The sequence below is a fragment of the Fusarium vanettenii genome (assembly GCF_000151355.1).
Source record: "Fusarium vanettenii 77-13-4 chromosome 6 genomic scaffold NECHAsca_20_chr6_4_0, whole genome shotgun sequence".
Taxonomy (NCBI): domain Eukaryota; kingdom Fungi; phylum Ascomycota; class Sordariomycetes; order Hypocreales; family Nectriaceae; genus Fusarium; species Fusarium vanettenii.
Genome location: NW_003315865.1, coordinates 1,515,280 through 1,541,019, shown reverse-complemented (window position 1 = coordinate 1,541,019; position 25,740 = coordinate 1,515,280). Strand labels below are relative to the sequence as shown.

General features: G+C 51.2%; 10 protein-coding genes across 10 annotated transcripts; 5 read left to right on the top strand and 5 right to left on the bottom strand.

Moving 5' to 3' along the window:
• Positions 1-1,209: 1,209 nt before the first annotated feature.
• On the top strand, positions 1,210-2,980 carry NECHADRAFT_22286 (uncharacterized protein; the record flags this gene model as incomplete). Its single annotated transcript, XM_003045220.2, has 2 exons — positions 1,210-1,386; positions 1,442-2,980. Coding segments are annotated over 2 exons (1,716 nt in total), but the record flags the coding sequence as incomplete, so codon positions are not given.
• A 690-nt stretch (positions 2,981-3,670) lies between these two features.
• NECHADRAFT_81855 (uncharacterized protein) lies at positions 3,671-4,649 on the top strand (the record flags this gene model as incomplete). Its single annotated transcript, XM_003045219.1, has 2 exons — positions 3,671-4,005; positions 4,058-4,649. The coding sequence occupies 2 exons, from the start codon at positions 3,671-3,673 to the stop codon at positions 4,647-4,649; spliced, it is 927 nt and encodes a 308-aa protein (XP_003045265.1).
• Positions 4,650-5,124: 475 nt separating this feature from the next.
• NECHADRAFT_81854 (uncharacterized protein) lies at positions 5,125-7,110 on the top strand (the record flags this gene model as incomplete). The annotated part of the gene is made up of 5 exons (XM_003045218.1): positions 5,125-5,315; positions 5,426-5,980; positions 6,034-6,329; positions 6,377-6,973; positions 7,094-7,110. The coding sequence occupies 5 exons, from the start codon at positions 5,125-5,127 to the stop codon at positions 7,108-7,110; spliced, it is 1,656 nt and encodes a 551-aa protein (XP_003045264.1).
• Positions 7,111-7,169: 59 nt separating this feature from the next.
• On the bottom strand, positions 7,170-8,024 carry NECHADRAFT_94545 (uncharacterized protein; the record flags this gene model as incomplete). The annotated part of the gene is made up of 2 exons (XM_003044818.1): positions 7,170-7,360; positions 7,412-8,024. The coding sequence occupies 2 exons, from the start codon at positions 8,022-8,024 to the stop codon at positions 7,170-7,172; spliced, it is 804 nt and encodes a 267-aa protein (XP_003044864.1).
• Positions 8,025-9,043: 1,019 nt separating this feature from the next.
• On the bottom strand, positions 9,044-10,452 carry NECHADRAFT_81852 (uncharacterized protein; the record flags this gene model as incomplete). Its single annotated transcript, XM_003044817.1, has 2 exons — positions 9,044-10,044; positions 10,383-10,452. The coding sequence occupies 2 exons, from the start codon at positions 10,450-10,452 to the stop codon at positions 9,044-9,046; spliced, it is 1,071 nt and encodes a 356-aa protein (XP_003044863.1).
• An 818-nt stretch (positions 10,453-11,270) lies between these two features.
• Positions 11,271-12,225, top strand: NECHADRAFT_44031 (uncharacterized protein; the record flags this gene model as incomplete). The annotated part of the gene is made up of 3 exons (XM_003045217.1): positions 11,271-11,418; positions 11,479-11,730; positions 11,783-12,225. The coding sequence occupies 3 exons, from the start codon at positions 11,271-11,273 to the stop codon at positions 12,223-12,225; spliced, it is 843 nt and encodes a 280-aa protein (XP_003045263.1).
• Positions 12,226-12,936: 711 nt separating this feature from the next.
• Positions 12,937-14,640, bottom strand: NECHADRAFT_81850 (uncharacterized protein; the record flags this gene model as incomplete). The annotated part of the gene is made up of 1 exon (XM_003044816.1): positions 12,937-14,640. One exon carries the CDS (start codon positions 14,638-14,640, stop codon positions 12,937-12,939), a length of 1,704 nt encoding a protein of 567 aa, XP_003044862.1.
• Positions 14,641-15,182: 542 nt separating this feature from the next.
• NECHADRAFT_43219 (uncharacterized protein) lies at positions 15,183-16,138 on the top strand (the record flags this gene model as incomplete). Its single annotated transcript, XM_003045216.1, has 2 exons — positions 15,183-15,485; positions 15,533-16,138. The coding sequence occupies 2 exons, from the start codon at positions 15,183-15,185 to the stop codon at positions 16,136-16,138; spliced, it is 909 nt and encodes a 302-aa protein (XP_003045262.1).
• A 1,799-nt stretch (positions 16,139-17,937) lies between these two features.
• NECHADRAFT_4582 (uncharacterized protein) lies at positions 17,938-18,997 on the bottom strand (the record flags this gene model as incomplete). Its single annotated transcript, XM_003044815.1, has 2 exons — positions 17,938-18,078; positions 18,128-18,997. Coding segments are annotated over 2 exons (1,011 nt in total), but the record flags the coding sequence as incomplete, so codon positions are not given.
• Positions 18,998-22,058: 3,061 nt separating this feature from the next.
• On the bottom strand, positions 22,059-24,474 carry NECHADRAFT_43873 (uncharacterized protein; the record flags this gene model as incomplete). The annotated part of the gene is made up of 4 exons (XM_003044814.1): positions 22,059-22,419; positions 22,492-23,992; positions 24,046-24,310; positions 24,361-24,474. 4 exons carry the CDS (start codon positions 24,472-24,474, stop codon positions 22,059-22,061), a joined length of 2,241 nt encoding a protein of 746 aa, XP_003044860.1.
• Between the last annotated feature and the right edge of the window lie 1,266 nt (positions 24,475-25,740).

The window sequence follows — 25,740 nt, the reverse complement described above, 5'->3', positions numbered from 1 at the left end:
GAAACCGAGGTACAAGGGGGGGTCAAGTCAAGGCAGTTGCTCAAGGGAATGGGAGGGAATGGTGTTTATCCCCTTTTGGACGAAGATTTCCCGGCTGTAAATGATGAGTTGTTGAGAGGGAAGTTGATGGAAGCCATTCACACAAGATTTATGAACAACAGAGACAAGATCTAAGAGCTTCAGGGGCTCTCATTATCGGCTACCAGTCCCGAGCAAAAAGAAGTCTCTCATTAAAATCACCACAACGGGCAATAGCTCAACATATGATGATTGTCCGACACGCCCCCGGAAAACACTCCTTGAGCCCCGGGCCCACAACATCTCCTATATCTCATCGGCGCATCTCACTCCCGTGTCAAGAGCCGCGAGGAGAAAAAAAAAACCTGGGGAAGCGAGCCAACACATTGTGACATGACCAACACGGGGTCACGTAAAGATCCCGAGGCAAGGTAATGATGCATTTGATCTCGTCCCATTTGTCCAACGGAAACCTGCTGACGAGGCTTGGCGGGTCGGAGGAACAATGTGCCGTGATGAAGCTGGAATTAGTTGTCCGCTGAGCGAAATATGCATGGATGGTGAGTTGTTCACCGACATTGCCATGTTCCATCCGTAGAGCTCAAGCTTTCCCCATCTGTGAGTCCCTGGGCCGAGTCATCAAGGTCTACTAGGTACATATGGAGACGAGAGCCGAGTTGCTGCCTTGCCCCAGAGGCAGCAGCAGGCTTGGCTGGTAACGTGACTTCGCGTGATTCGCGTGACGACCTCATCGCGTCCACACGCTCAGCCGTGAACTCCCGTCGCGCTCCGCATGCCTAATCTCTCCCCCTCAACTTCATGGTGACGCCGTTCCTGCTTCTGGCAAGCGCCGAGCAAGCCCGGTGGGCCTCACAGCCAAAGCCAGTGTGCATGGGGCTTGAGCTGAACCCTGAGTGGACGCTGGTGCCTTGTTGGTCGGAATCCTCCAGCACTCACCGCGTTTCGACGCCTCTCAACGACATCTCTGGAGTTTACATAAAAGACGCCCATTGCTGGTCGATTGTTCTTTAACCAATTCAATCAAAATCACCAACTGAAATCCCATTGTCACATTTTATCATGTCTAGCGACGAAAAGATTGCCGTCATTGGCCTTGGACTGCCTCAGAACTACAAACCTGTAGGCCGCTTCCCAGGTCTTTTGAGTGACTATGGTTTTAGTGCTATTACTCTCACCATCCGTGAGAAATGCATGCTCAAGTTCATTGAGGACATCACCAACAAACCAGAGTGGTGGGTCAAGGTCCAGGACCCAGAGATTTCTGCAAGATGGGCCAAGGAGGTTCTCGAGATGCCTTGGGCCGAGTTTCATGAGCATGCCAGTTTTTCCGAGGCAATGGCCGACGCTGTAAGTGCTGGAATTGATATTGAAAGATGGTGGACATGATTGACAATTATGGCAGTGTATCCTAGAGCTGCGCGAAAAGGCCAAGCTCTATCAAGAGACGGGTCTCATCCCGGTCATGGACTATAGCTCAGCCGCCATCAAGTCTGACAAGCTCATCCCTGAGGAGCTTCGAGAGGCTCTCAAGGCTGCTGTCGCTCCTCTTGAAAACGTTCCCGAAAAGCACAAGGACTGGCATCCCGGAAGTGATGAAAAGGTCCTTGACCTTGTTCATCCTTCACTGTTGCCCCTTGTCTATGGACGCTCGCACATTCTCCCCAACAAGCGCATCAACGTCGAGAATTGTCTCGAGCATTGTGGCACGGGTGATGTGCTCCCTGAGTTGCCCGAGACGCCCAGGCCAGAACCCAGGTACGGCCGTAGCAGTCACCCGACTGCTATCTCCTCAACTCGCTTTCAATGGCTTCCCTGTGACATTGATTTGACCGGCGAGCACCCACGCATTGACAGCTACATCAACAACCTCCACCCAGTTCAGCATGCTCCTCTCTACCCCATCATCGAACAAATCATTGCAAAATCTCTACCTGCCTGGGACGTCATCCACAAATGGTATGACGAATATCAAGTTCAACGTGTCGTGGCGACTCGCGTCGGCACCGACTGCCAGGCTGACGAATGCAGTGCCGGGCGGTATTCTTATTGCTCCCCTGTGAAGCGACCGGTAAACGAAGGCGAGCAGCCTCGGGAAGAGGATGAAGAAGACGAGGAATGGTACGAAAGTTCAGAGCGTCAGAGGCTTGACAAAGAATGGTTCAACTCTAAACATCCGGTCTATCAGCCGCAGCCCAAGAAGGATTTGGAGGATCTCTTCAAGCTCAAGACCAGCGACGTGAAAACCTCTAAGTTCTTTGGAGGCAAATCTCGCATCCAGGTCATTGTCAAGCTTGCCAACATCCACCTCACCCCCGAGAAGCCCAAGTACGATGGCGGCTCTTGGCATATTGAGGGCCAGCTGAATGAGCACATTTGCGCAACCGCTCTCTACTACTATGACTGCGACAACATCACTGACTGTCAACTCGACTTTCGCACGATTGCCGATGGGGATGACCTCTCGATGGAGCTCAGCTACGAACAGGACGATCATACTTCTATTATGCGTACTTTTGACATTGACTCGCAAGGAGACACCGTGCAGAACATTGGAAGTGTGCTCACACGCCAGGACCGGATGCTCTTCTTCCCCAACGTATACCAACACCACGTCAGCCCCTTTGAGCTAGCTGACAAAACGCGGCCTGGCCACCGCAAGATCCTGGCTCTGTTCCTCATCGACCCTGTCATGCCCATCATCTCGACAGCCAATGTGCCGCCTCAGCAGAAGCATTGGTGGAGCGAGGAGACAATACCCGGAGACCGCCTTGGCAAGCTACCGCCAGAGGTGACAGAGATGGTTATCAACAACATGGGTTTCCCCATCACCCTGACAGATGCCAAGAAGATCCGAGAGGAGCTCATGGCTGAGCGGAGTGTGATTCAAGAGGCAGCCGAGGGCGAGATACGACGCCATGAGTGGAACTTTTGCGAGCATTAATGGTCAAACCATTTTCAGCTCCGAAGAACTAAACACGAGAGGATGGCATGCCAAGCATAAGCACCAGTTTTATCTCGAGCAGAGAATATCTTACGGGGACCAATTGTTCAAAGCAGTGTTCTGCCTTGCACCCTGCATACGCCAAGCTGATTCGTCCGTTGGCTGATGCTGGTTTGATCCTGAGCGCAGAATTCAACCTAAAAGGGTAATCACAACAACAAGGGTTCGGGCGTCGCGATGGAGGCATGCCTGCTCAGCTCCGACATGTCGCCGTATCAAATCTGTCTGTCTGGAGCCTTATAGGGCTATGCTGCATGGGGTGGTCTGGTTTTCTGGGAGGTGAAGGATCCGTTGGTTCAGGGAGTGGCTGGCTGTGCTGGCTAGGTGGATGGGACTGCTCATATTTCTGGAACCTTTTTATACTCTTTTTTCTGCCCTCGTTTTTCTTCCTGCTGCTGAATTGTCTGTGGTGCTGATGAGGGCTTGATTCTTCTTTTTCTGCGATTTTGTGTGGTTCATCCGCTGCCGTATTACACCCTCAGCACTCAATATTATCACCGTCATCTCTTGAGCTTCTCGCCTCTCGCCCCGAACATTAGGATTGTCTGTATACCTGACGCCTGATTGTACTCAATTAACTTGTGACTCAATCTCAACGACTCAATTCCTACCATCACCTCGGCCGGCATCATGGGCTTGATAAACGACTATGGCTCAATGCAGACCCCTGCTCCTTCACTCGAAGACCTTGACCGGCGACAATATGAAGATATGACAGTCACTAGGGCACCGGACGGCATCTGCGGATTCATCTCTGAGCGTCCTGGTGCCAGCCTTGGCTGTCCAAACGATGACTATTGCTACTTCTTCCCGGCAGCTGCTCAACAGACACCATCGCACAAACGAGTCATTTGCTGCGGCGAAACATCATGCCAATGGTATTCGACATGCTACAACTCGAGAGAGTACTTTACTTCGAAAAAGTGCACAGATGGATGCGAGGTTGACAACTACATCTTGAAATGGTGAGGCTCTCACACTCGAGCTCATAGACATGTTTTGACTAACAAAGCACAGCACAGCGGAGGACGGCCCATACTGCAATACCATTTCTTGGGAAGGAAACACGATCGATTACTCGTGCAACGACGTCGATATCACGACTATGATGAGCGCCGCTCTCACGTACAAGGGTGAAGAGGGCAGGGACTTCTTCACCATGAGTGGCGATCAAGTCAGCATTCTCTTCAATTCCCAGGACGAGGCCGAGTCAACGGCTGAAGGCAGCGGTGGCACAGCTACCAAGGGTTCTTCCCCGGCCGCCACAGAGTCCAACGATTCTGGCGGTTCGGGGACCAACACCGGTGCTATTGTCGGCGGTGTGGTCGGAGGTGTTGGCGCTGTTGCTCTTTTCGCCGTGGCGATTCTTCTCTTCCTCCGAATGAGGAGAAAGAAGAAGGGTCAGGATGTGAGCCCTCCCGAGTACGAAGCGACACCTCGCGACGACAACAGCAACAAAGAAGCTCTGCAGCCTGGTCAGCAGGCTGGCACACCGTACTCTGACACTCCGCCAAATGCTGCTCTTGCTGTCCATGAGGTTGAGGTCAAGGATAATCCACAGGAGCTTGCCGATAATGCACCCAAGAAGGAGCCTGTTGAGCTTGCTTAGAGCTGGGTCGGCAATTCTGTGAGAGACATCGCGACTGGTGTTTGGCTCATTGCCGTGGATGATGGCTTGACAGAAGCTTTGTGTAGGAGCCGGGTGAGTCTGCGTAAAACCGCGGGAGGGAGTTACAAGTTTGCATTCGGGTATTATTCAAGCGACTACACATTATTACTCTTTCAATATTAAACAAAATTATATAGATGGCAAATTGAGTGCCTAGAGGGTCGGTCTGGTGCCATCAAGTACATGGATCCGTATCGGCCTTCGGACGCTCCGACCAGCCGATGCTGTCTGCTTACTCCGTACACTGGGTCGGCAGCCAATCTAGCCAATGGCGAGGATGCAAGCGCTGACATAACAAGCACGGCTCGGGTCGGATACTTCAAGACCCGACCCGATCCCTTCATTACTTCGATCGGCCGACGGGTGCAACTTCACCTCCATCTTTTGCTGCTTTACCAAAAAGAGAGAGGACCCGATGGCTCCTGATTCGATCGCCAAGCGTCGCGCTTGCGTGTCATGCACATCGGCTAAGCTGAAATGCACTCCTCATGCCAATGGCCGGTGTGAGCGGTGCTCCCGTTTGGGTAAGCACTGCGAGTATCAGAATATGCCCGAAAGGAGACGAAAGCAAAGAGTTACAGGGTATTTTCTGCATTTCCATGATTGGTATGGGCATTACTGATTTGATGTAGTCGAGTGGAGGCTCTCGAGAGCAAGATTGATGGCCTCATGGCTCAGATCTCACACTTGACCAAGCAGAACGAACCTCAGACTAGCACTGCTTCAACCTCTACTGTGTCTTCGGGTGGCCCAGTTGAAGACTATCCCTTGGATGAACTTGTGGTAGACGCTCAAGATGCTACCCCATATGAACCACCAGTTACCGTGTTACACGAGTTGATTGGCACGAATGAGGCGGAATCTCTTATAAACGACTTCAAATCCAACTGGACGGCAAAGTTCCCATTTGTTGTCGTTGAGCTTGAAAAGTCGGCTGTCGATCTTCATGCCCACAACCCCTTTCTCTGCCTTTGCATTCTTGGAGTCACCATGGACTTTCAGCACCCTCTTCGCAAACGTATATACAACGAGATCATGGATCAGATCACCTCAAAGATCATCCGAAACGCCGAGAGAAGTTTGGATCTCTTGCAGGGTCTTCTTGTATATGCTGCGTGGTATCGCCATCCTCTCCATATCGGCAAGAGGGAGGCTGTGATGTTCGTTCAGTTGTGCACAGCTATGGTGTACGACCTAGATCTAGACAAGAAGCCGGGTTTAACGCCGGAGGAACAACATGCTGTTCTCGGGACGTTTTGGCTGTCTGGAAGGTAAGTACACTTTCCGCTGATAGATCAAAGTATTAACTCATCATGTGCCAAAGTCTGAGGTTCATGCTGAACAAGCCAGTGGGTCTCCCGCATAGTAAGCAGGTGGAGGATTGTTCTCGGGAGCTGGCTGCTTCAACCACATGCACGAGTGACCCGTGGGCTGGGCATCTTGCTCGCTTACAGTCATTCATGAGTAAAGTGGATGATGATCACCACGCGCACAAGACTGTGTATCAATCGGCCGGAGCTGAAGTTCTTACACAAGTCCTCAGCATTAGATACACTCGTGAGCTCGAGGAGCTGAAGAGCTCAGTAGCAAGAGCTCTCGTTGGCTCTCCCAAGCCTGTTGGTGAGTTAGCAATTACTTCTTCGTTTTATATGCTAATTGCGATCCAGAGCGCTTCCTACAAATGGAGATTGAATGCGCCGAGTTGTCCACCCTGCGATTTTGCCTCGTAGAAAGTCTCTGGGTTTCCGAAAGCACAGCTGCCAGAAGAAGCACCATGCTATGGCGGGCTCTCAAACTGAGCAGATCAATAATTGAAAACTTGATCAATACCCCAGAGGCAGAAGTTCGACAAATCACGTTTGTCACGCTGGACCGGGTCTGGACGACTTTTGAGATTTTGGCAAAGTCCACTTGGGCACTTGTCCAGTCTCTTCTGGGTGAAAAGGATCAGCCGGTTAACCAGACAGCTGTACGAGGTATCCTTGCAGAGGGTAACTTTCTCAAGCTCATATCCGAGGTGAGGAATAGGCTGGAAAAGACGGCGAGAAACGTTCCCGAGGGGGACAAGGAGTTGGAGCTATTCAACGTGTTTCACTCTAGAGTCAAGTTATTTGCAAAGTGCTACGATAAGCGCCTCAAGGACTCTACAGGTGTTGATCCATGGGAGGTGGGCGAGGATGTGGTTGTTGAGCAGAGCGACGACATGTGGGAGGGGGCTGTTGGCTTGAGACAAGAAATGGCCGATGTTCCGCTTCTTACTCATGGTCAGATTTTTGATGAGCTTTGGTGGAACGAGGTTGTGAATGGATTTGGAAGAAATGGGGGTATCCAATGAATGTATATGTATGTATGTTGATCAATACACTATCGAATCATCATACTAGTACCAATGTCCTTCTAGTTCCTCCGTCTATACATGTGATCCCCTTGTGACCATTTACACGATATCTGTACATGCTCCTAGTATTCACCCACGAGTCCTCGGTGGCTCAAGAACGAGCCGCTCGTTTCCTCGTTCAAGTTGGCGATAACCTCAAGCTGCTTGGTAACACTCTCCTCGGGACTGATCTGCCCGTTGAGCTCTGGAGCAACCTTGACAAACTGTGCCTTCAAGGCCTCGACCATCTGGATCCACTCTGCAGGCTTTGGCACTAACAAGGATTCAGATCAGTAATTACTCATAGACTGGCAGGGAGACTTACGGGGTCCATCATATGTGTCGACCCATCCGGGGCTCAGGGCGAGCGTCTTGATTCCCTTGGGGGCAAGCTCAGCGGCGTACTTGGCGATTTGAACATTCATGCCGGCCTTGGCAACCGCGTAGGCAATGGTATGACTGATGCCTGCCTTTCGGATGAGGTCGATATCAGCCATGCCACTCGAGATGTGGACAATCTTTTTCTCAGTTCCCTTCTCAATGAGCGGCAGAAAAGCATTCGTCGTCCAGAGACCACCGTAGATGGCAGTGTGAAAAGAAAGATCGAAAAACTTTTTTGTAGCATCAACATCAAAGGGGACCTGGGATGGCGAATATCCAATGGTCTCCATGTCATTGGCGTTGGAGTTGTGGATGAGCACATCAAGCTTTCCGCCGCTGAGTTCAGAGACTCGAGATGCAGCAGAGAGAATAGAGGCAGGGTCTGTGACGTCGCCTTTGATGAGGTGGACGTTGCTGGGCTCGGCGAGGGACTTGAGCTTGGGGAGTTCCGGGTCGCGGACGATGGCGAAGACGGTGTTTGAGGGATCTTGGGAGAGTTGGCGGACGAACTCGGAGCCGATGCCCTTGGAGGCTCCTGTGATGGCGTAGGAAGGCATGGTGATTGTTGTTTGGTGGTGTTGAGGTGTAAGTGTGCGAGTGGGTGAAGTGTGGATTGATGATTGAATTGTTTGAAGGACAGGCCAGGTTTATATATCAATCAACCATGCTATTTAAAATACACGCCATACAAGACATGGTAAGGCACCTACATGCACAGACGGTGTTGTGGTTGTTAATCGGATGGTCCGACGAACCGGTCGGCCGAAGCATCTTGACCCGATCCGCGCCTCCACAATATCGAGTATAAGATAAGCACGAGATACCACCTTGGAATAAACCAAATGACTCTTGACGTCTGTGATTCCAAGTAAATAGTGACTTGATTTCAAATCAAGTCTTGTAAGCTCGGGGACTTTTACCTTTACAATGAGCCGAGAACTACAAACGCGGTCAGAACAGGTAGTACGTGGGACTCGGCAGGTGGAACGGATCTGTGATAGCAAGGCTAATACTTTTATTCAAGGGAGAAAACTTTATTGTCTCTTCTGGTGCATAGGGAACTCTAACTTTGACTGATAGCCTATGTGACATTAATGATAATAATACACCATTCTCAAGACAAATATACGGTGCCCTATGAATCGCCGCAGTATAGATTTGGTCTCATTCGATTTTCCAAGCATAGCTTTTGAACTTTGGCCGCCCAAAGCCTGAATTTGGGGATACTAGGCGGTCAAGGATAGGATACATGCCGTGGAAGAGCTCCAGGGTATCATCCCCGAGAGTAGAATAATGCGATCTTCTGATTCAGTTAACTCATCAAGGGTCAGGCTTCAATTATAATAAAGAACACATTATCGACACGTCATAGCATCATATCACAATGCTAACACAGTGGTTTGGTCTCTTTCTTTTCCGACAATTAAAGTTCTAATATGATCTGATAGTGCTATATCTGTAAGGAAAGCTTTCTCCGTGATGGAAAATGGAAAATGGTGAAAAGTGAGGATTCGATAAAGGTATTATCTATAGCAACTAACTCTCTTATCTTTACAGCAAAAGCATCTGCTCCTGGTCAACACATCGGATATGTTACCTCCTGGGCGGCGCGAGACTCCGGGTCCTCCCCTAATGTCCCCGTCGCCGTCTCATTTTCTCCCATCACTTGCAACGGCCATTGTATCAGTCCCTCCCATCGTGTACCAACCACTTTTGCCTCCACAACCTTCATCAGCGCATTCGTCCAGCCTTGGAGAAACCAGTACTTTGGTTCTCGCGAATGCAACAACACACAATAGTAAGAAAGAACCACCAGAGCCAGTGGCTCGCAGTTTCTCAAGAGTGACAGAAAGGTGTTGGAGAGGCCCATGGGCCAGGCAAAGACGACCCTCAGCTCGGGTGTTGGCGCCGACCTGGGGGTGCTGGTGATCCTCGAGATGGTTTCAATAAACCCAGCGATGGTGTCTACACAGAGCTGTCCATCTTCGGTGTCGAGCAAGGGTAATTGGTCTTGTACAGCTGGTAGGAGATCTCCTAGCTTGGAAGCCACCGTCTTGAGACAGCCAATGTTTTCGAAAGGTGGACAATCGCACCCGCTCAGTAAACCCTTCAAGGGCCCGTTTCGTAACTCCTCACCAGATGAGCGGAGGAGAATGTTCATGCCACGGATGAGGATGAATATGTCGACCAGGCCATCGATGGCACGGAATGATTCTTGATACCTGTCGCAGCTGGGATAGGTACCAAAAGCGCTTATGGCGACGAATATCGAAGTCGCATACATGGCGTGGAACTCACTCGGCGGTAGAGGCTTTGCCAAGAGCGAGTTCATGGTACTGATGGCTACACCTTGGTGCTGCGAGGCCTGTATGAGATATCTGTTGCGAGACTCTGGTTTCAGGAACGCCAAGTGGAGGGCGGAGAAGGCGAGGAGTTGGTGAAGGAGGAAGGGATGAGAAAAGCCTTCCCTTGGGACATCGTTTTGAAGTGCGTTGTATGCGTGACAGCATGGTGAGTATAGAGTCCGATGGGCGTTGGCCGTGTAGTGATGTGTGAGTTCGATATCTGATACCCAACCTGGATCTTGTGGGTTGTTTGCAGCCTCGAATTGGAAGTGTGAAAAACATGAAAACAAGTCGGATGTAGGCGGTGTGTTCTGCTCTTTGCTCCTCTCAGAGGAAGACCGAGAAGAAGACGGTTGCTAGCTTGTCAGCACTTTAGATCTACATGAAAAGGAGCATCTACCCACCTGTCTAGCCGGCACACGGTCTCGACCCGATGGGACTTCAGGGGTAACAGAGCCTGACCCCTCGAGGCTGCAGGGCACGCCGTGTCTGCAACACGCAGTGCAGGGGACTTTTTCGTCACACTGAGGACCAATTAGTGGGACATTCTGACCCGAGGGGAGTACTTACCAACCTTGACTCTTCGTTGTTTACACCGTAAACAACCCTTACGGGATTTCTTATACCCGAGGCGCTTCATGATTGATGTGATGTGTGATGTCAAAAAGAGTGGGCGTTATGCAAGTCCTAGACCCGGGAGTGTTAATATCTTGGCTACAGAGTCAAAAAGAAGCTTCTCTGAACCCCCCTCCCTTCTCCATGCCATCGTCACACAAACCAGAAGCCACAGTTGATGACGCGGCGGGATCTTGTTGTCGGCCGTTGCAGAACGGGCAACTCCCGACAGACCCGACGAGATGAGATCAAGACCCATGCGAGTGTTACTAAGCCGCATGCGACGTTAGTGATTGCTTCTAGGGAGAGAACCAACCAATCATATCGAGATGCGATAACGAGGAGCGGTTACTGTGGAGGCCAAGCCTCAACCGTGCACAGCTTGACCCAGCCCTTCAAGGCCTCCTCGTCTTGACCAACATTAACCTTGTCTCTTGTTCAATCGCATCAACTTCCGATAACGAGACAGCCCCATTTTCAAGGCTGAGCCTCCTAAGCTTTTTTTAATACATGGTTATCTAGCTGAAACAGAGTTAGATCACGGCTCTTATAGACATTTCCGATAAACGACGTGCATTTTTCTGAAATTAAAGCCATTAAGGTTGCTTCTTTGGTGACCTTCTTTCTCGTGTTGCTTACGTGGAGAGGTGACGATGGCGATGCTCGTTTTCGCTTCTCTCCTTTATTCGCGAGATGTCAGTGTCAAGATGTTGACTTGAAAGCATTTAAGACTGGGCTATCTTCCCCATGGATAAACAACAACATCCAAACAATCAGCTTTGATTTTGACACACAAAAACAGCAACAAACCATCTACAGGAAACTAAACACCGAATCTTCAACATGGCCAACGACTATTACAAGTATGACCCGTCTGTGGCTGCCGCCGTCATCTTCATTGTCGCCTTTGGTATATCCGGCTTCTACCACGCTTATCAGGTCGCACGCCTGAGGTCGTGGTACTTTATTCCCTTTGTCATCGGTTGCGCTGGTAGGAACCCAAAGCGTCACCTCGATCTACGTGACAAACAAACTAATCCTGAATGTACAGTCGAGGCAATCGGATACGGAGGAAGAGCAATCAACGCGAGCGAAGACTCTGAACAATGGTCCAAGGGTCCCTACATCATCCAGGCTCTTCTTTTGCTTCTAGGTCCCCCGTTCTACGCCGCTTCGATTTACATGGTCCTCGGTCGACTCATCCGACTCCTCGAAGCTGATAAATTCTCCATGGTCAGACTCAAGTGGCTCACAAAGATCTTTTTGTTTGGCGATATAGTCTCCATCCTTGCTCAGGGAATGGGTGAGCACGAAACGAACCGCTAGAGAAAGCAAAGAGGCTGACATTGGTGCAGGTGGTGGTATGCTCGCAGGAGCCGATACTAAATCAGCCCGTGATAGGGGACAGACAGTCATCATCGTCGGTCTTTTTGTCCAACTCATCTTCTTCGGCTTCTTCGGGATTGTCGCCATCGTCTTCCACCGTCGAATCAACAACGAACCAACATCAGCCAGCCTCAAGATTCACTCGCCGTGGCAGAAGCTCCTCATCGCTCTTTACGTGTCTAGCGCGCTCATCATGGTCCGGTCCATCTTCAGGGTCATCGAGTACGTTATGGGCGAGGACGGGGAGCTTATGGCCAAGGAGGCCTATATCTACATTTTTGATGCGACGCTTATGCTGATCGTCTCGGTCATCTTTAATGTGTTCCATCCGTCTGCTATTATCAACAAGCAGAGCATGCAGCGCCTTTACAACACGGATTCCGAGAACCAGCTCCAGTCTCTGAGCCGATAATGGGCATTTGGCCTGTGTTAAGGTGCCAAGTTGAAGGGAATCCTGTATTGGGAGCTGCTTTGTTTGTTGCTTTGTTAGGCAGTTTGGCTCTTTGAGAAGTTGGCGTACTACCGTAAGAACTCACGAAATTCGAACAAAATTGAGTTCAACTAGTGTCTCTTGGCAAGCCACACAGAGGGCGGGGATGGGCGGCAGAACTGATTCCGCACTAAAAATAGGTAGGGGGCTTGTTCCCACTTCCAACCTCCTCCTTGCATTGAAGCTGCCCCCCGACATCGTGATAACGAAGATGGCTGCCGCCGGCTTCATAGACATCATATGTGTGTTTTTGGTGTTGAAGATCATGATAAGGCTATGCGAGGCTAACTAATTAGATGTCACATATGACTTTGAGACCGCAGCCTGCTTCGAGGTCGGACAGACCTACCGCCTTGAGTACCGACTCCCTTCCTCACCGGGTGAAGAAGAGGCCATTTCCCTAGTAAAATCAGGCTCTCATTACGGCTGGGTAAGGGTGCGCAGTAGGAAGCCTGTTGACGATGTCATGAGGCAGGGGAAATTATGTCTGTAAGGTAGAAGGCAAAGGAAAGAGGTGGAGGAAGATGGACTGGAGGTTAAGAAAGGAACGTGAATGGCAAGAGGGGATAGCCTTCTTTTGGCAAGATAATAAGGTCAATAAGACTTCTGAAGGCGCTGATTCTTCTAGTCTAGTTAGCTAATATATATCGTATCTCCTTCTCGAGGATTTTGCGAGTCATCATCATCTCGCAGTCGTTGGATCAGATCTGCCTTCTTCCCTGATACCTTGAGGCCCCTCTTCCGCAGCCGCTCTTGCAGCTGCTTGATGACTTCTTCGTGATATCGTGTACGCAGAAGAAGCTCGTCATCGTCGGCAGCTAGGAATTCCTCCTCGTCACATAGGGGATCCACGGGGTCTTCGTCTTTGACGATGACTTCCTCGGCTTCTTCCCACCCAGTGAAGTCAATCTGATCAGAAGGTATATCCTTGATCCGGATCAGCCAGTCCTCGGTCCCGTCAGGGCGTACGCTTATTCCGCAGTTCAAGAACGCTTTTTTGACCATCTCTGACTGTGCATTAAGACGCTTTAAAGCAGAAGCAACCACATGAGTAACCATAACTCTCTTATCACTAACTGACCAGTTAAAATCCTCTCCTTTCTCTCTTTCCATCCGCTCAACATACTCGTCAGTTGCCTCCTGTAACCACCGCTTAAAAGGAGCGTTGATAGCGGTGTCAAGGGGTTGCAAAAGACTCGTACAGCCAGGGGGGATAAGGGCAAGGGAAATACTATTATCCCTTAATTTCTTCTTAATCCCTTCGGTCTTATGGAACGTGGCTGCATCCATCACGAGCAACATATCCTCTTCTTCGCCCTTAATAAGGGGAAGAAGCTTGTTGTCAATCCAGGAGGAAAAAAGCTCCTCGTTATTATATGCTGTTTTATTGAACTCCACGTCGACGTCAGGGGAATAAAGATGCTGCTCCTTCTCGTAATTTTGGCCGCCTTCATCGGTAGGGGTACCATGAAATATAATAGTCGGTCGAAGCCTGAATTCGCCATCTGCGAATATATAGAGAATCAAGGTGGCCTGGCGCTTATTCCATCCACTGCGGTCGCTTTTCCCAGAGACCGATTTTGCGCCGCGTATTTCCCAAGTGAAGCCATCGAGATACTCAAATGGTATTGGGGTCTCGTCTAGGTTGAGTATTAGGCGCCGATAAAAGCGGCGTTTTGGCGAGTTTAGGATCATCGTGATAGCCCGAGATTGGAATCCTAATGTAGAGATGCGTCTAACGAATCGTAAGAATCTATTCACAATATCGATATAATCCTCTGGCCGCTTAGTTGACTGCTTCGTCACTCGTCGTTTTACAATGTTATGACGCCGAAGAAAGCCCCTCCACCAACCGGTGGAGAAAGGGAACCGGGAGGCTTGGTCCGGGTATAACTCCTTGTAAATAGCCTGTGCGTGCCGGCGGAACCAGGAGGTCGTAGCTACTTTCCCTTGGGCGCGGCGCTCTAAGAAAGAGAGGTATACTCGATCTTCAAGGTCCGGCCACTTAGGGCAAAGTCTGCGGATATGTTCTTCAAGGAAAGACTCACGCTTAACGTGCCACCCGTGGATCGTGGTTAGGGGTATTTTGAAGTGCTTCTCGGCATCACGAAGCGTAGGTTTCCTCTTCCACCCTCTTCTTATAACATGGCCGTGGATCAGCCACACGAGGACTTCTGCCTTCTGTTCCGGTGAATAGCTTCTCTCCGGGCGTTGGATTGGCATGATCCTCTTGACCTTCCGCTCTTCAAGAGGCTTAGGCTTTGGGCCGGGCCTTTTCCTTGGTGTTGAGGCCACAGTCCAGCCGGCATTAGGATCAACCTCATCAAGCGGCGGCATTGTGTGAAAAACGCGGTGGTGATAGCTTCAGATCGGATGAAAGAGAAACTCCAAAAATCATGGCCCGGGGGGACATCCGATCTTCTGATATTACCCCTCAATTGATCACTTCCACATATTAACTGTATGAGGAAGTGATCATCTGGGAAGCAATGCGCCAAGACCGCCGGTTGAACTCAATTTTGTTCGAATTTCGTGAGTTCTTACGGTAATAACGGGAATTGGTGATTTCGGGTAGAATGTTAAGAACGAATAGAGGATGGAACGTGCTGGATGGACACTACTGCTTCGATATAGACTGGGTTTCCTTTGTTAGGCATTTGAATTAGTAGCAAATAAAACATTCATTTACACCGACTTCCGGCCCCGAAACCAACCGGAGCTCCGATGCCGCTCAGTTCGGAAGCCCCGCATTTCCGGGTCCGAATCTGGCGACAATTTTGCCGGAACAACTACGTCATTATCTGAGTCAAACACCATGATATGCTAGCAGTGACCTACTTTGACTCAACACACCACTCGAGATACTGCCCGCTCAAGGCATGACCACCTGGACTTTCAAGGCCGAGCCCGGCATCTTTGTTGAGATTGCGGATATCGCCCATCAGTATCCTCAAGGCAAGGTCACCACTCAGCCCAGCCTGGGTCTCATCCCGGGTCAGAAATATCCCTCCGACGATCCCAACGCTTCAGATCAGCGGGACTGGGCTCGGCTGACAGCGTACGTGAGATGGCTAAATGAGACGTGCCCCGAGAATGTCTGCTACAAGCTGCTCTACCTAACGCGACATGGAACTGGAGTACACAACAAGGTCCATACTGAGGTGGGAAGCGAGGCCTGGAATGTGAGTTGATCTGCGGCCTTCAGGTTCTGATTCTGACAATAAAGTAGAGTAGGGTATCATTTCAGGATGGAAACGATAAAGAGACTTGGTTCGACGCCTTTCTTACCGACGTAGGCATTCAACAAGCAGCTGAACTCAACACCTTCTGGACCAATCTCATCAACATCGATGGTGCACCTATCCCCGAGATCATCTACACTAGTCCCCTTGCTCGCTGTTTACAAACAACATCCCTCGTCTTTTCCTCGCTCATGTCGTCTCACTCCGCAGAGTTCCAACCCATGGTGAAAGAACTTCTCCGAGAGCGCATCACCATGCACACATGCGACTTTCGAAGATCACGCACCTGGATAGCCGAGAACTATCCCAATTACAAGATCGAAGAAGGGTTCACTGAGGATGATGGGTTTAGAAAGCGAAGCGGACCAGAGACGAAGGGAGAGCATATCGAGAGGAAGCAGCGGGCGCTGGAAGAGATCTTTGAAGAAGCCAGGGATAACCAGTTTATTTCTTTGACAGTGCATTCGTACGCAATTAGAGCGATTCAGGCGGCTGTTGGAGCGGGTGTATGCCGGACGAGAGAAGGCACGAGTCTTGCTTTGTTGGTTAGAGGAGAGAGACGAGAGCAGGTTAACGGGGCAGCCGAGGGGTGATGTTTGGGGCTTACTTGAGCGTTAATTAGAGCTTAATCTCATAATTATCTGTCTCCTCCTGTCTGTTCGGCTAAGGAGGGGTCGAACTAGGTAGTGTATATGGGTAATTGTACACGACGGACTGTTGACAGCGTTCCTTCTGTTGGCACTTCTGTGCTGCAAAGCGATTCTCAGTTGGTCAATGACTAGTCAGATCTTGGCCAGGTGCGTCAGTAGTAACTCCCCAGCATGAATCGCGGGAATATTGAGCGGCATACAGACATACATACCGGCACTTACACCGATGTCGACCAGAACCTCCCATCAACATCAACGCACCATCAACACAACACGTACAGCATCAGCGCACTCAGGCAAACTTAGTCATCTAATGACAAACAACACACATCCAGACATCCATCACACAGCATAAAACCTCCAGTATCGGCCATGCCCATCAGGAATTTTGGAGTTTGGAAAGGAAAGTTCTTCAGCCTCACGTCGTCCCCGTTCAGGATAGACACCCACGCCTACATATTGCTCGACCAAGGGGACAAGACAGGGATTTACGAAGCAATTATCAACAACAGATCAGGCTCCAGCCCCGAGTCGGGTCTTATTTTCTGGCTGCACCAAGACTGTCGATCCACAGTACAAAACCCCTTTGGAGGCATCAAATCGGGCTAGAACCCCATCAAGACAGAAACCGGCCGTGGTCCCAACTTGTTCGGTACAGTCATTTTCAATCCCGAGGCCGGCGAAACTGTCCCGGTGGGCCATAACCTGGATAGATACATCGGCCATCTTGTGCAGAGGGCGATGGAGTGTGATGCCACGGCCTACATCTTTGGACAAGCCGACGAAGGCCGGATACGCAACGTACACAGAAACCAAGGAAGCACAGGACAGTGGACAATTGAGAATGGCAAGGCAGCGGATGGCGGTATCTATATCGAGTACTCCGACGGCACCTGGGACGCGCTGTTGATGGCTTTTCTAGGCCAGTCGCTATCGTCAACAGAGGGAGGCTATGAACGTGGAGGCAGTCTCGGGAGTCACATGGAAAGCTATGGTGCGATTCCTGATGAGTATCCGGCCGAGGTCCTCCCTCTTAACCCGGATCTGGAACTCTTACCTCGAATTGCCATCGTGGCCCTGGAGTTCGGCAAGAAGGTGGACGGTGTGGCTCAACCTCACAAGGTGCACTTGTGCAACATGACGAACGAATATGCTCCGATTAAAGAATGGAGGATCAGATTCAACAATCATAGTTTCTACGTAATCAACATAGAGGCAGTCTTACAACCTCTCGGAGGTAGGATCATCGTCGATGTGCCTCGTAACATGGTGACGAGGAAGGTCAATGAGCTGATTCTCGAAGATGCAAGCGAGAAGACCTGGGACGCGGTCAGTATAACCACGAGGGCCAGGGAAAGGTGCGGAGACCTATTATACTTTGGACGATGGCTTGAGGTGCGGCCACGAATCAAGGAGCCATGAAGATGGGCTCAATCCTGATTCACTCACTCGCCATACATGACTATCGATTGCCTCAACAAGTATAGAAGAGTTTTGAATTAGAAAGGTATATTAATTGTGCCTCTAAGTGGCATGTGTATAAGCCCAAGTCCCGTATCCTTTGTCCTGCTCTTACTACCCCTAACGCCGTGCTTTGCATCATATGGATATGACCGTGTAGATCACCACCACTTGCGCCAGGGTCCACGCTTAGTAGGGATCTTGTTGTCGGGCGTCGAGATTGTGTATCCGTTCTCAACCTCTTGAGAAATCTTCTTCGAGTCCCATGAGTTGTCGTCGCTCTGGAGCCACTTGCTGAACCGGCTGCCGTCGCGATGCTTGTAGCCGTCGATGGGCTGTGGCAGGACCTTGGTGCACTCTGTGAGGTCGTTGATGTTGTTGACGCCCAGAAGGCTAAGGCGGACGTAAGCACGGGCGTAGTCCTATAAAAGTCAGTGAATGTTCTTTAGGAGAAGGAAGAGTTGAACTTACCACGTTCCAGGCACGTTGGGCTCCGTTTCCACCAGCAAAGGCTTCAAAAGCGGGTTGGGTCAGGGGGTGCTTGGAGAGGACAACGTCACTCGGCAACTTGTAGACACGGTCGGGGGCGGTTCCAATGGTCTCCTTGTAGAAGAGGACATCCCACACACCGGGGGTGCTGTCTTGAGGATCACCAGCACGGTCGGTGTTGACGTGGTTCTGCTGAGAGGTGGTGTGGGCACCGATAAGAGCGACGAGATCATCAGGGCCGATGGTCTTGTCCTTGAAGAGGTTGATCAGGTAGAGAGCGTTTCCGTTGACGTTGGGGAGGAGGTTGTTGGGGTTAGCCTTCTTGGTGTCCTGGCGACCGACAAAGGAGCGCACGCGAGGGCCGAGGGGGCATGTCACGGCGGCGATGTTGGCTCCCATCTGGATGAGGTCGGCGTAGGTGACCTGGTCGAAGCCAAGGTTGTCGTGATACTTTGTGTAAACCTCCTGGTACTTCTTGCCCATATCCTGAAGACCAAGGTTCTCACCACGGCTAAGCTCACCAGCCAGGATGATGGAACCATCAGCACCACCGCCCTGAGCTGCGGTCTTGGTAGACCATGTACCAGCATCGTGGAAACCCATGCGAACGGCATAACGAGCCCACTTGCTGCAGCGACCAGAGTCACCCTGGAACAGTGTGTGCAGCTCATCAGAGATGTACTTCCACACACAGCAAGTGTCTCGCTTGCAGCGAGGTGTGTTCATGGGGGGAACTCCAAAGTAGCGGTCCCGGCTCTCGGGGTTACCGCTGCCCTGGAGAATCTTCTTGATGTCGCTTCCGACGCGGGTGAGGGAGCTGTCGCTGAGAGTGCGGAGGTCGCCGAGGAGCTGGTTGGGGTTGAAGCTATCGCCGGACCAGCCGTTCCCAGACTGGCTGCTACCACTGGTGCCGCTGCTGGGCCAGCTGCTACCTCCACTGCTCTGGCTTCCCCCAGAGCTTGGCCAGCTGCTGCTGCTGCTTCCTCCGCTGTTCCAGCTGCTGCCGCCATTGCTCGAGCTACCAGAACTACCCCATTTGTTGTTCTGACTGTTGCTGCTACCCCATGTAGTACGAGCAGCGATGCGCTTGATCTCACGGATGGTGTCTCCCATTCCTGGGTGAGCAGCAACCTCGGAGATGGGGGCGGCCGCGAGAGCGGCTACCGCGATGGTAGAGAGCTTCATATTGTTGGTGTGTAAAAGAGTCTTTGTAAGTGTTGAATAGAATGTAAGTTGAGAGATGAGTGAGTGTTGATATAAACGATGGTGTGTAAAAGATCCTTGAGTATAAGGTGTGTAGCGAGTGTAGAATGAGACTAATAAAAAGGTGTAGAGAAGAATAGATGGAGAAAGAAGGTGTGAGTTCCAAGCAAACCTCTTCAACACTCGACGAAGAGGACCAACTGATATATACTCAACTTCTGGACCTTGATCCGCAGCCCGGACGCCGAGAACTCTCGGCACGGCAGTTCCAGCCCCCCTGGGACCCCCCTTCGATCGCGGACGAAGCGAAGAAACAAAACGAACATGGGTTGCCCGGACGCCATGTGTTTCCCTACCCCTGACCATATGGGGACTCTCTTTTTTTTCACAAGGTCTTTGAACCTGCCAAAGTGGTTTAGCATAACCTGCTCAAGCTGAGCTGTAGATCAAGGAAAAGCTCGGTTGTGGAGCCGAATAGCGCCAGGCGTTGACGCCTCCGTCCATCTTTACCAACGCCCTTAGCTTGGTGTCTGGTGAGCCCATCACGACCATTCTGGCCTGATTATCCTAAGAGAAACTTCAGGTGATGATGGTGTTGAGAACTGGCGAGTTCATTGCAGACTGTGTTCCAGTTGAGTATCACCACTAAAGAACAAGTCGGTGTAGCCAGCAGCATACTCCGTATCCATGGACAATTGACACATAGGAACAGAATATTCCTCTCTCAAGGAGAAAACTTGGTCATGTCGTGCCGCGTCTGCATGTAATATCGTATCAGCAACCATCATCCTCCAACGAAGCCATCACAAGCCCAACGGGGTAACCGATTTGGAATTGTACAAATCCCATTGGACAGAACACGAACCGCAAGTCTATTCAAAGTCAAGCGCCCGTGACGCCAAGTCTCAAATTCCGGAGGATCGGCCTGCAAGTGTGCTCCACGGTGATGGGCCCCCAGGCGGTGGTTCAAGGCCCTGGTCAATATTGAAAGGCGGGAGGTGGTCTGGATTGCCTAGCTGATGTTGAGAGTGTTGGCGTTGCACTACGCCAGGTGAGAAGAGCAAACGACTTACGCGCTTCAACGTTGATGAGACACTCAGCCACGATGTAAAGTAGGACAGCAGACATGTCGCTGACAACATCTAATGGAACTCTTTAACGTCAAGATATGTCAAATCAGCTCCATACTCCCTCCTTTCCATCCAACCTCTGCATCCCTACAGACATTGACACCCAATCACAAACTCTCCAAAAGTAATAACCCAGAGTAACCTCCCTCCTGAGCCGTCGCACGTAAACAAGCAACAAAAAGACTCCCCCTCCCCTGCGCCAGACCCAGTTGTGGCGTCGTCCTTTAGAAACGGCACAGAAAAAAATGGACGTCGACCAAAACAAGCGTTTCCCACTCTGGTAAGGCTGGCTTGTTGTTCTATTAACGGTGAAGGGGAAATGAAATGAGCTGAAGAGGAGGAAAGACTGACTGGCAATGTCAGCGGATCCTGAAACAAATTGAACTCAGCTGGCATGGTCGCAAGAATATCCCGAAATGCAAAGCTACTGCAGGTCTATTATAATCACTTCCCTCGCTTCTGTGCTTCTCTCGCTTCAGGGAAGTGGGCGAGATCCGATCTTCAGCGGCCCCACCTCCGGGGGATCATCTCGCCAAGCCGGGAGTCGGGCGAGGCTCACTCACCGGATTCTGGAACGCTCCGACGGTATATCACCTGGCTGTATCCTCTAGTGTCTTATTGGAGTCAAACACATGACTTGCCTCCAAGCGACGTTGACGTCTTGTCAGGCTGAAAGCCAAGCTTGTACCAAGAATAGCTGCCATGGCCATAGAGTGCGCACTGCTTATTCGCTGAGAGCCAACTGGTCTTCACTATGACCGTAGCGCTACTCCGTACTCAGCATACATCTCTTCTGTGCCGTACAGGGTGATACATTTACTGTGCATAGACCAGTTTCTAGCCCAAGCCTTTATGAGCCTCTTTGTAACGTAGGACGCTCAAGCCCACCAGCTCGTTTATGGCCGTAAGACACCCTGCCACACTCGCAAGCTATCCCAGATATCACAGAAACAACTCAAAAGTAGCAACAAGGAAATTGGCATCGCTGAAGAACCTAGCTGAGGAGCTCGACCTCACTCCATCCATATATACACTAAACGCCAACCATCCGGGACGCCTTCCATCCATCCATCCCTACCCTACCCTTCCCTCCAAAGCCCTCGCCCCCTTTCGATGCACATCCCTCATTAACCTGGGCACACAACCGAGTATTCCTATCAGCAAAGCCTCGCTCTCGTAGTGGGGAGGCTGCAAAAAAGACAGGCTCTCGACAAAAAAAGAAAAAGAATACAGAACCTGGCGTCGGGCCCGACGAAATGTAACATGAACAGTAAGAAGAGAATAAAAAGTCAGAACGGAAAGAGGTATTGAGCAAACATGTCCAAAGGAGAGATGATAAGACGCCTGTCTTGACTTGAATAGTCGCAGGCGAGATGTCCTTTTTATGCGCCAACGCCGCAACAAGACAGGCTTTGTTTTGTGTTGTCCTCGTGGTGCTCTTTTTAAGCTCACCCAAGGCCGTCGCGAGATGCCCGCATCATCATGAAAAGCTTGCGTGAATCCATCATCGATCGTCTAGAACGGCGACGCCATTCTACTGCATCATTCGTTTTGCAATCGACTCATATCATGCATGACGCTCAGTAGGCGTCTTCATCAGTCCACTCACTTCCAGAGATGATGCGGTTGCCATCCTGGTCAATCATCACCGGCCCACCATACGATGCCGATGGAGGGATTCCTCGGATGCGCTTGGATTGACTGCTTCCTGGTCGATGACCTTGCTCGGGGGTGAATCGCTTGCTATGAGCTGCCCGTAGCTTGGCATAGTAGGCGTCCGACGCGTCTGGTTCAGGCTCGCTATTATCGTCGTACGTCTCCCAGTTCTCGGACCCTGAAATGTTTGTCGAGGTCATCGAGTTGCCAGAAATTTGTCGTGGCGGTTGAACAGGTTGACGGTAGCTGGGCTGTGATCGAATGGTGGCAAATCGCTCGTCATAACTATCCTCGCTATAGCTAGGGTGGCTCTCGCTGTAGCTGGGATGGCTATACTGAGACTGGCTGTATTGGGACTGACCAGAGTTGGAACGCTCTGTTCGCGGCCGGTCATCGTAAACATCCTCAGGCTCAACATGTCGAACGATGCTTGACGCTAGGCCAGCTGATTTGTAAGGGTTTGCAGGAGCCTCAAACTCAGGCAGAGGCACAAGGTCTCGCATCTTGGGAGGAGGCGCTCTCATCAATGCAGGGGCTTGTCGGAAAGAATCGGCTCTCGACTCTGGCCGGGGTCGCTCAGGAGAGTTGTTTCCATGCTTCAAGTTGGAGAGAGGGACGCGTGCAGGGATTCGGGAAGGGCTCCGTGAAGGGCTGCCCTTGGTGGTGGAGGATGCGGGGGGTTGAGGGCGCTTAGTGAGAGTACCACCAGCTGTGGGTGTCTTGGTCATGGACCTAGGAGGAATAGTCTTGGGAGGAGCGCGTGCGGGAACCGACTTGGGAGCCTTGATAGCTGAGGGAGGATGTCCAGATGGTGTCTTGGAGCGGTTTGGCGGGATGCCGTTCTTCCTCGGCCCGTCGGCAGCTTCCAACTCATCCAAGTATCTCTCGCCAAACACAAGGAATGGTCGTCCATACTCGTCTTCCCACCTGGCGAGCGCCTTGCGCAAATCAGCCGTGACCTTGGGCAGCTCCTTGGCAATGCGCTTGCGCATCTTCTCCTCGCGAAGCAGCTTGCCGGGATCTCTCTTCTCGCCCTTCTGACCTCGAGCCATCAACCGCGAAGCATCTTGGCTCGACGTCGCGAGATCGTCTCGTTCCTTGATCAAACTCTTGTGCCTGTCAACCAGAGAAAGTGTGGGTGCGCGCTGCTCCTTGAGAGCCTCAAGTCGGGCAACCTCACGCTCATGAGCCTCCAGAAGAGCATCACTATAGACATCGGAAAAGGCAGGCGTGAACTCGAGCATCTCATCCTCGCTGAAGTACAGTGCATCCCACAGCTCTTGAAGCTTGATGCGAGTGTCTTCGACAAAGAGGTGGAGGTTCTGGCGCTTCAACTCGTTCAACCGTGCCAGCTCATCCTGAAACTCGTTGATCTGCCTGACGCCGCAGCCACGGTTCGAGTTGAGGAAAGGCTTGGTCTCACTCTCATCAACACCAAGCTTGATCCAAAGTGCTTCAACAGCAGATCGAAGCTCCTTCAGCTTCCTCTCTCGGTTCTTCTTCTCATCTGAGAGTCTGTCACGCTTGGTGCGCAGGCGATCAATGTCCTCCTCATGCAAACCGAGCTGTTCGGGCGCGTCGCGGTAGTACTTGACGATGGCGCCGTCTTGTTGCGCTTGGGGAACGCCGAGTTCCGCCCAAAGTCCAATGATCTGGTCGGCGAGGGCTTGAACGGTGGCTATGCGACGAGAATACTCCTCATATACTCGCGTAAACTCGCTATCGAGCTTGTCGACGTAGGAAGGGGAAAGATCAAAGTTCGGGGGGATGGATTGGTTCGGTGCTGTGGGAGGGAGTGCGATCTGGACGAATGTGGGCTCAAGGTGAGACGAGTAAGACTCGAGGGCTTGGACGAGCTCTGCAAATAATTAGCGGGATGCTCATAGGGGCGAGTTTGTGAGAGAAACTCACTCTTGACTTGCTCAAACCGCTCCTTGTGGAGTCGGCCAATCTGAATATGCTTCTCCTTGAGCACCTGCAAGCATCGCATCAAGGGGTATGTGATGACCAAGTCATCGTCCTCTTCATAGTCACGGCGACGCTTCGAGTCGTCGAGAGAAGACTCCATCTGCCGGATAATAGTAATAATCCTCTTTGCCTCGTCGATCATCTCCTTCTTCTCAGAAGTGACGAGTCGGACCTGGCTGTTGAGGGCCTCGGATAGAGCCGAGAAGAGCTGCACTCAAGTTAGCAAGCCGTCACCTCCTAACCGTGAACCAAACGTACCTCGGTCTCGCGAGCTTCACGCTCATGATCAGGAACACCAATCTCATCAAAGAGACCATGCAGCTGGCCAATGCTGCTGTTGACCTGCTGGGCCAGATAGCTGGTGTCCACCATTGTGTTCAGATGTGTGGACCGTTGTGCGAGAAAGGAGTGTAGTGCGATAACAATGCTATAAAGCCGGTAAGGGGAAGAAGGTCGGTGATGGAGGCGTGAGAGGTGTGCGATATCAAGGAAGGGGAGGTATAACGTATGTCTTCGTCTCGGTGCGGTACAGTCGTGTTCCTAGTAACGGTTGTTTACTTTCTCTCCCAGTTGGTCATCGAGCAGTTGCGAAATCGTCGAGGCGGGAATAGCATCCTTTGCGCAATGAGCGGTCGATAGCCATGCACCGCCGTTGCGGATTTCTGAAGGAAGGGTTGGAGTTGAAAGAGAGACGAGAAATGGCTGAGACAAGAGTGTGCGTCGGAGTGGGAGAGCAGAGTGAATTGTAGCGAAGTATTCACGGGCAGTGGTACCGGGATGGGGACAGAAAGTTGCCATGGCAACACCGTCCCGAGAGGGTTCCAGCCATTGGTGGGCTATTTCGGGGCGGTCCACGGGTCCGTGTTTCAGCACCGCTACCCCGCTGTCGCACGCTTTTGGCAGGGCACCTGGGTCAAGGAAAAAAAGAGACACGCGGATGAATATAGTAGTTAATCTTACTCTAGATATAATCAATAAATTATAATAAAAATCTATAAGAATCTCCTAATTATTCTATTATTTTATACTAATTTTTATAAGTTATATTCATAAGGAAGGAGTATGGTAATTCTCTTAATACCTCCTCTGGCGTCTCATTTATCTCTTTGCCCGCGTGCAGGGGTGAGGCCCACTGTGAGCCCACTGAAAGCTTGCTCCGAAGCGCTACTGATCACCCGCTGTTCCAGAGCTTCACCCGCTAACGCCCGTCATTGGCCTGGCGCAGCTCTCCGTCCTCACTTCCAAGGGCAACCGATGGCCCGCCCATCTCGTGTGAACCGGGAACTGATGGCTAAGATCGAACGACTATAGCCTCGTAGCATATAACAAGCTGTCGTGCCCCATGCTCCTCCACGATCGACCTCTGTCTTCCTTGTTTTGCGACCTCGCATCGCCTTGCAGAAACCATATCTCGACCGGCTACAGAAAGGGTCATGAACCCGCAGAGGAACCTTGGCCTTGACTACATGTACCTTAGCGCCTAGCTCCTTGCGTCTGCTCTGACTTGCATGTGCAGAAGCGAACCAGACCGGCGTTGGTATCGAGCGAATCAATTGTCCGGAAGCAGAGGCAAAAACAAACCGGATTGTGCTTGTCTGGATCACAGATGGAGGCATTAACCTCTGCAACCAGAGCTTG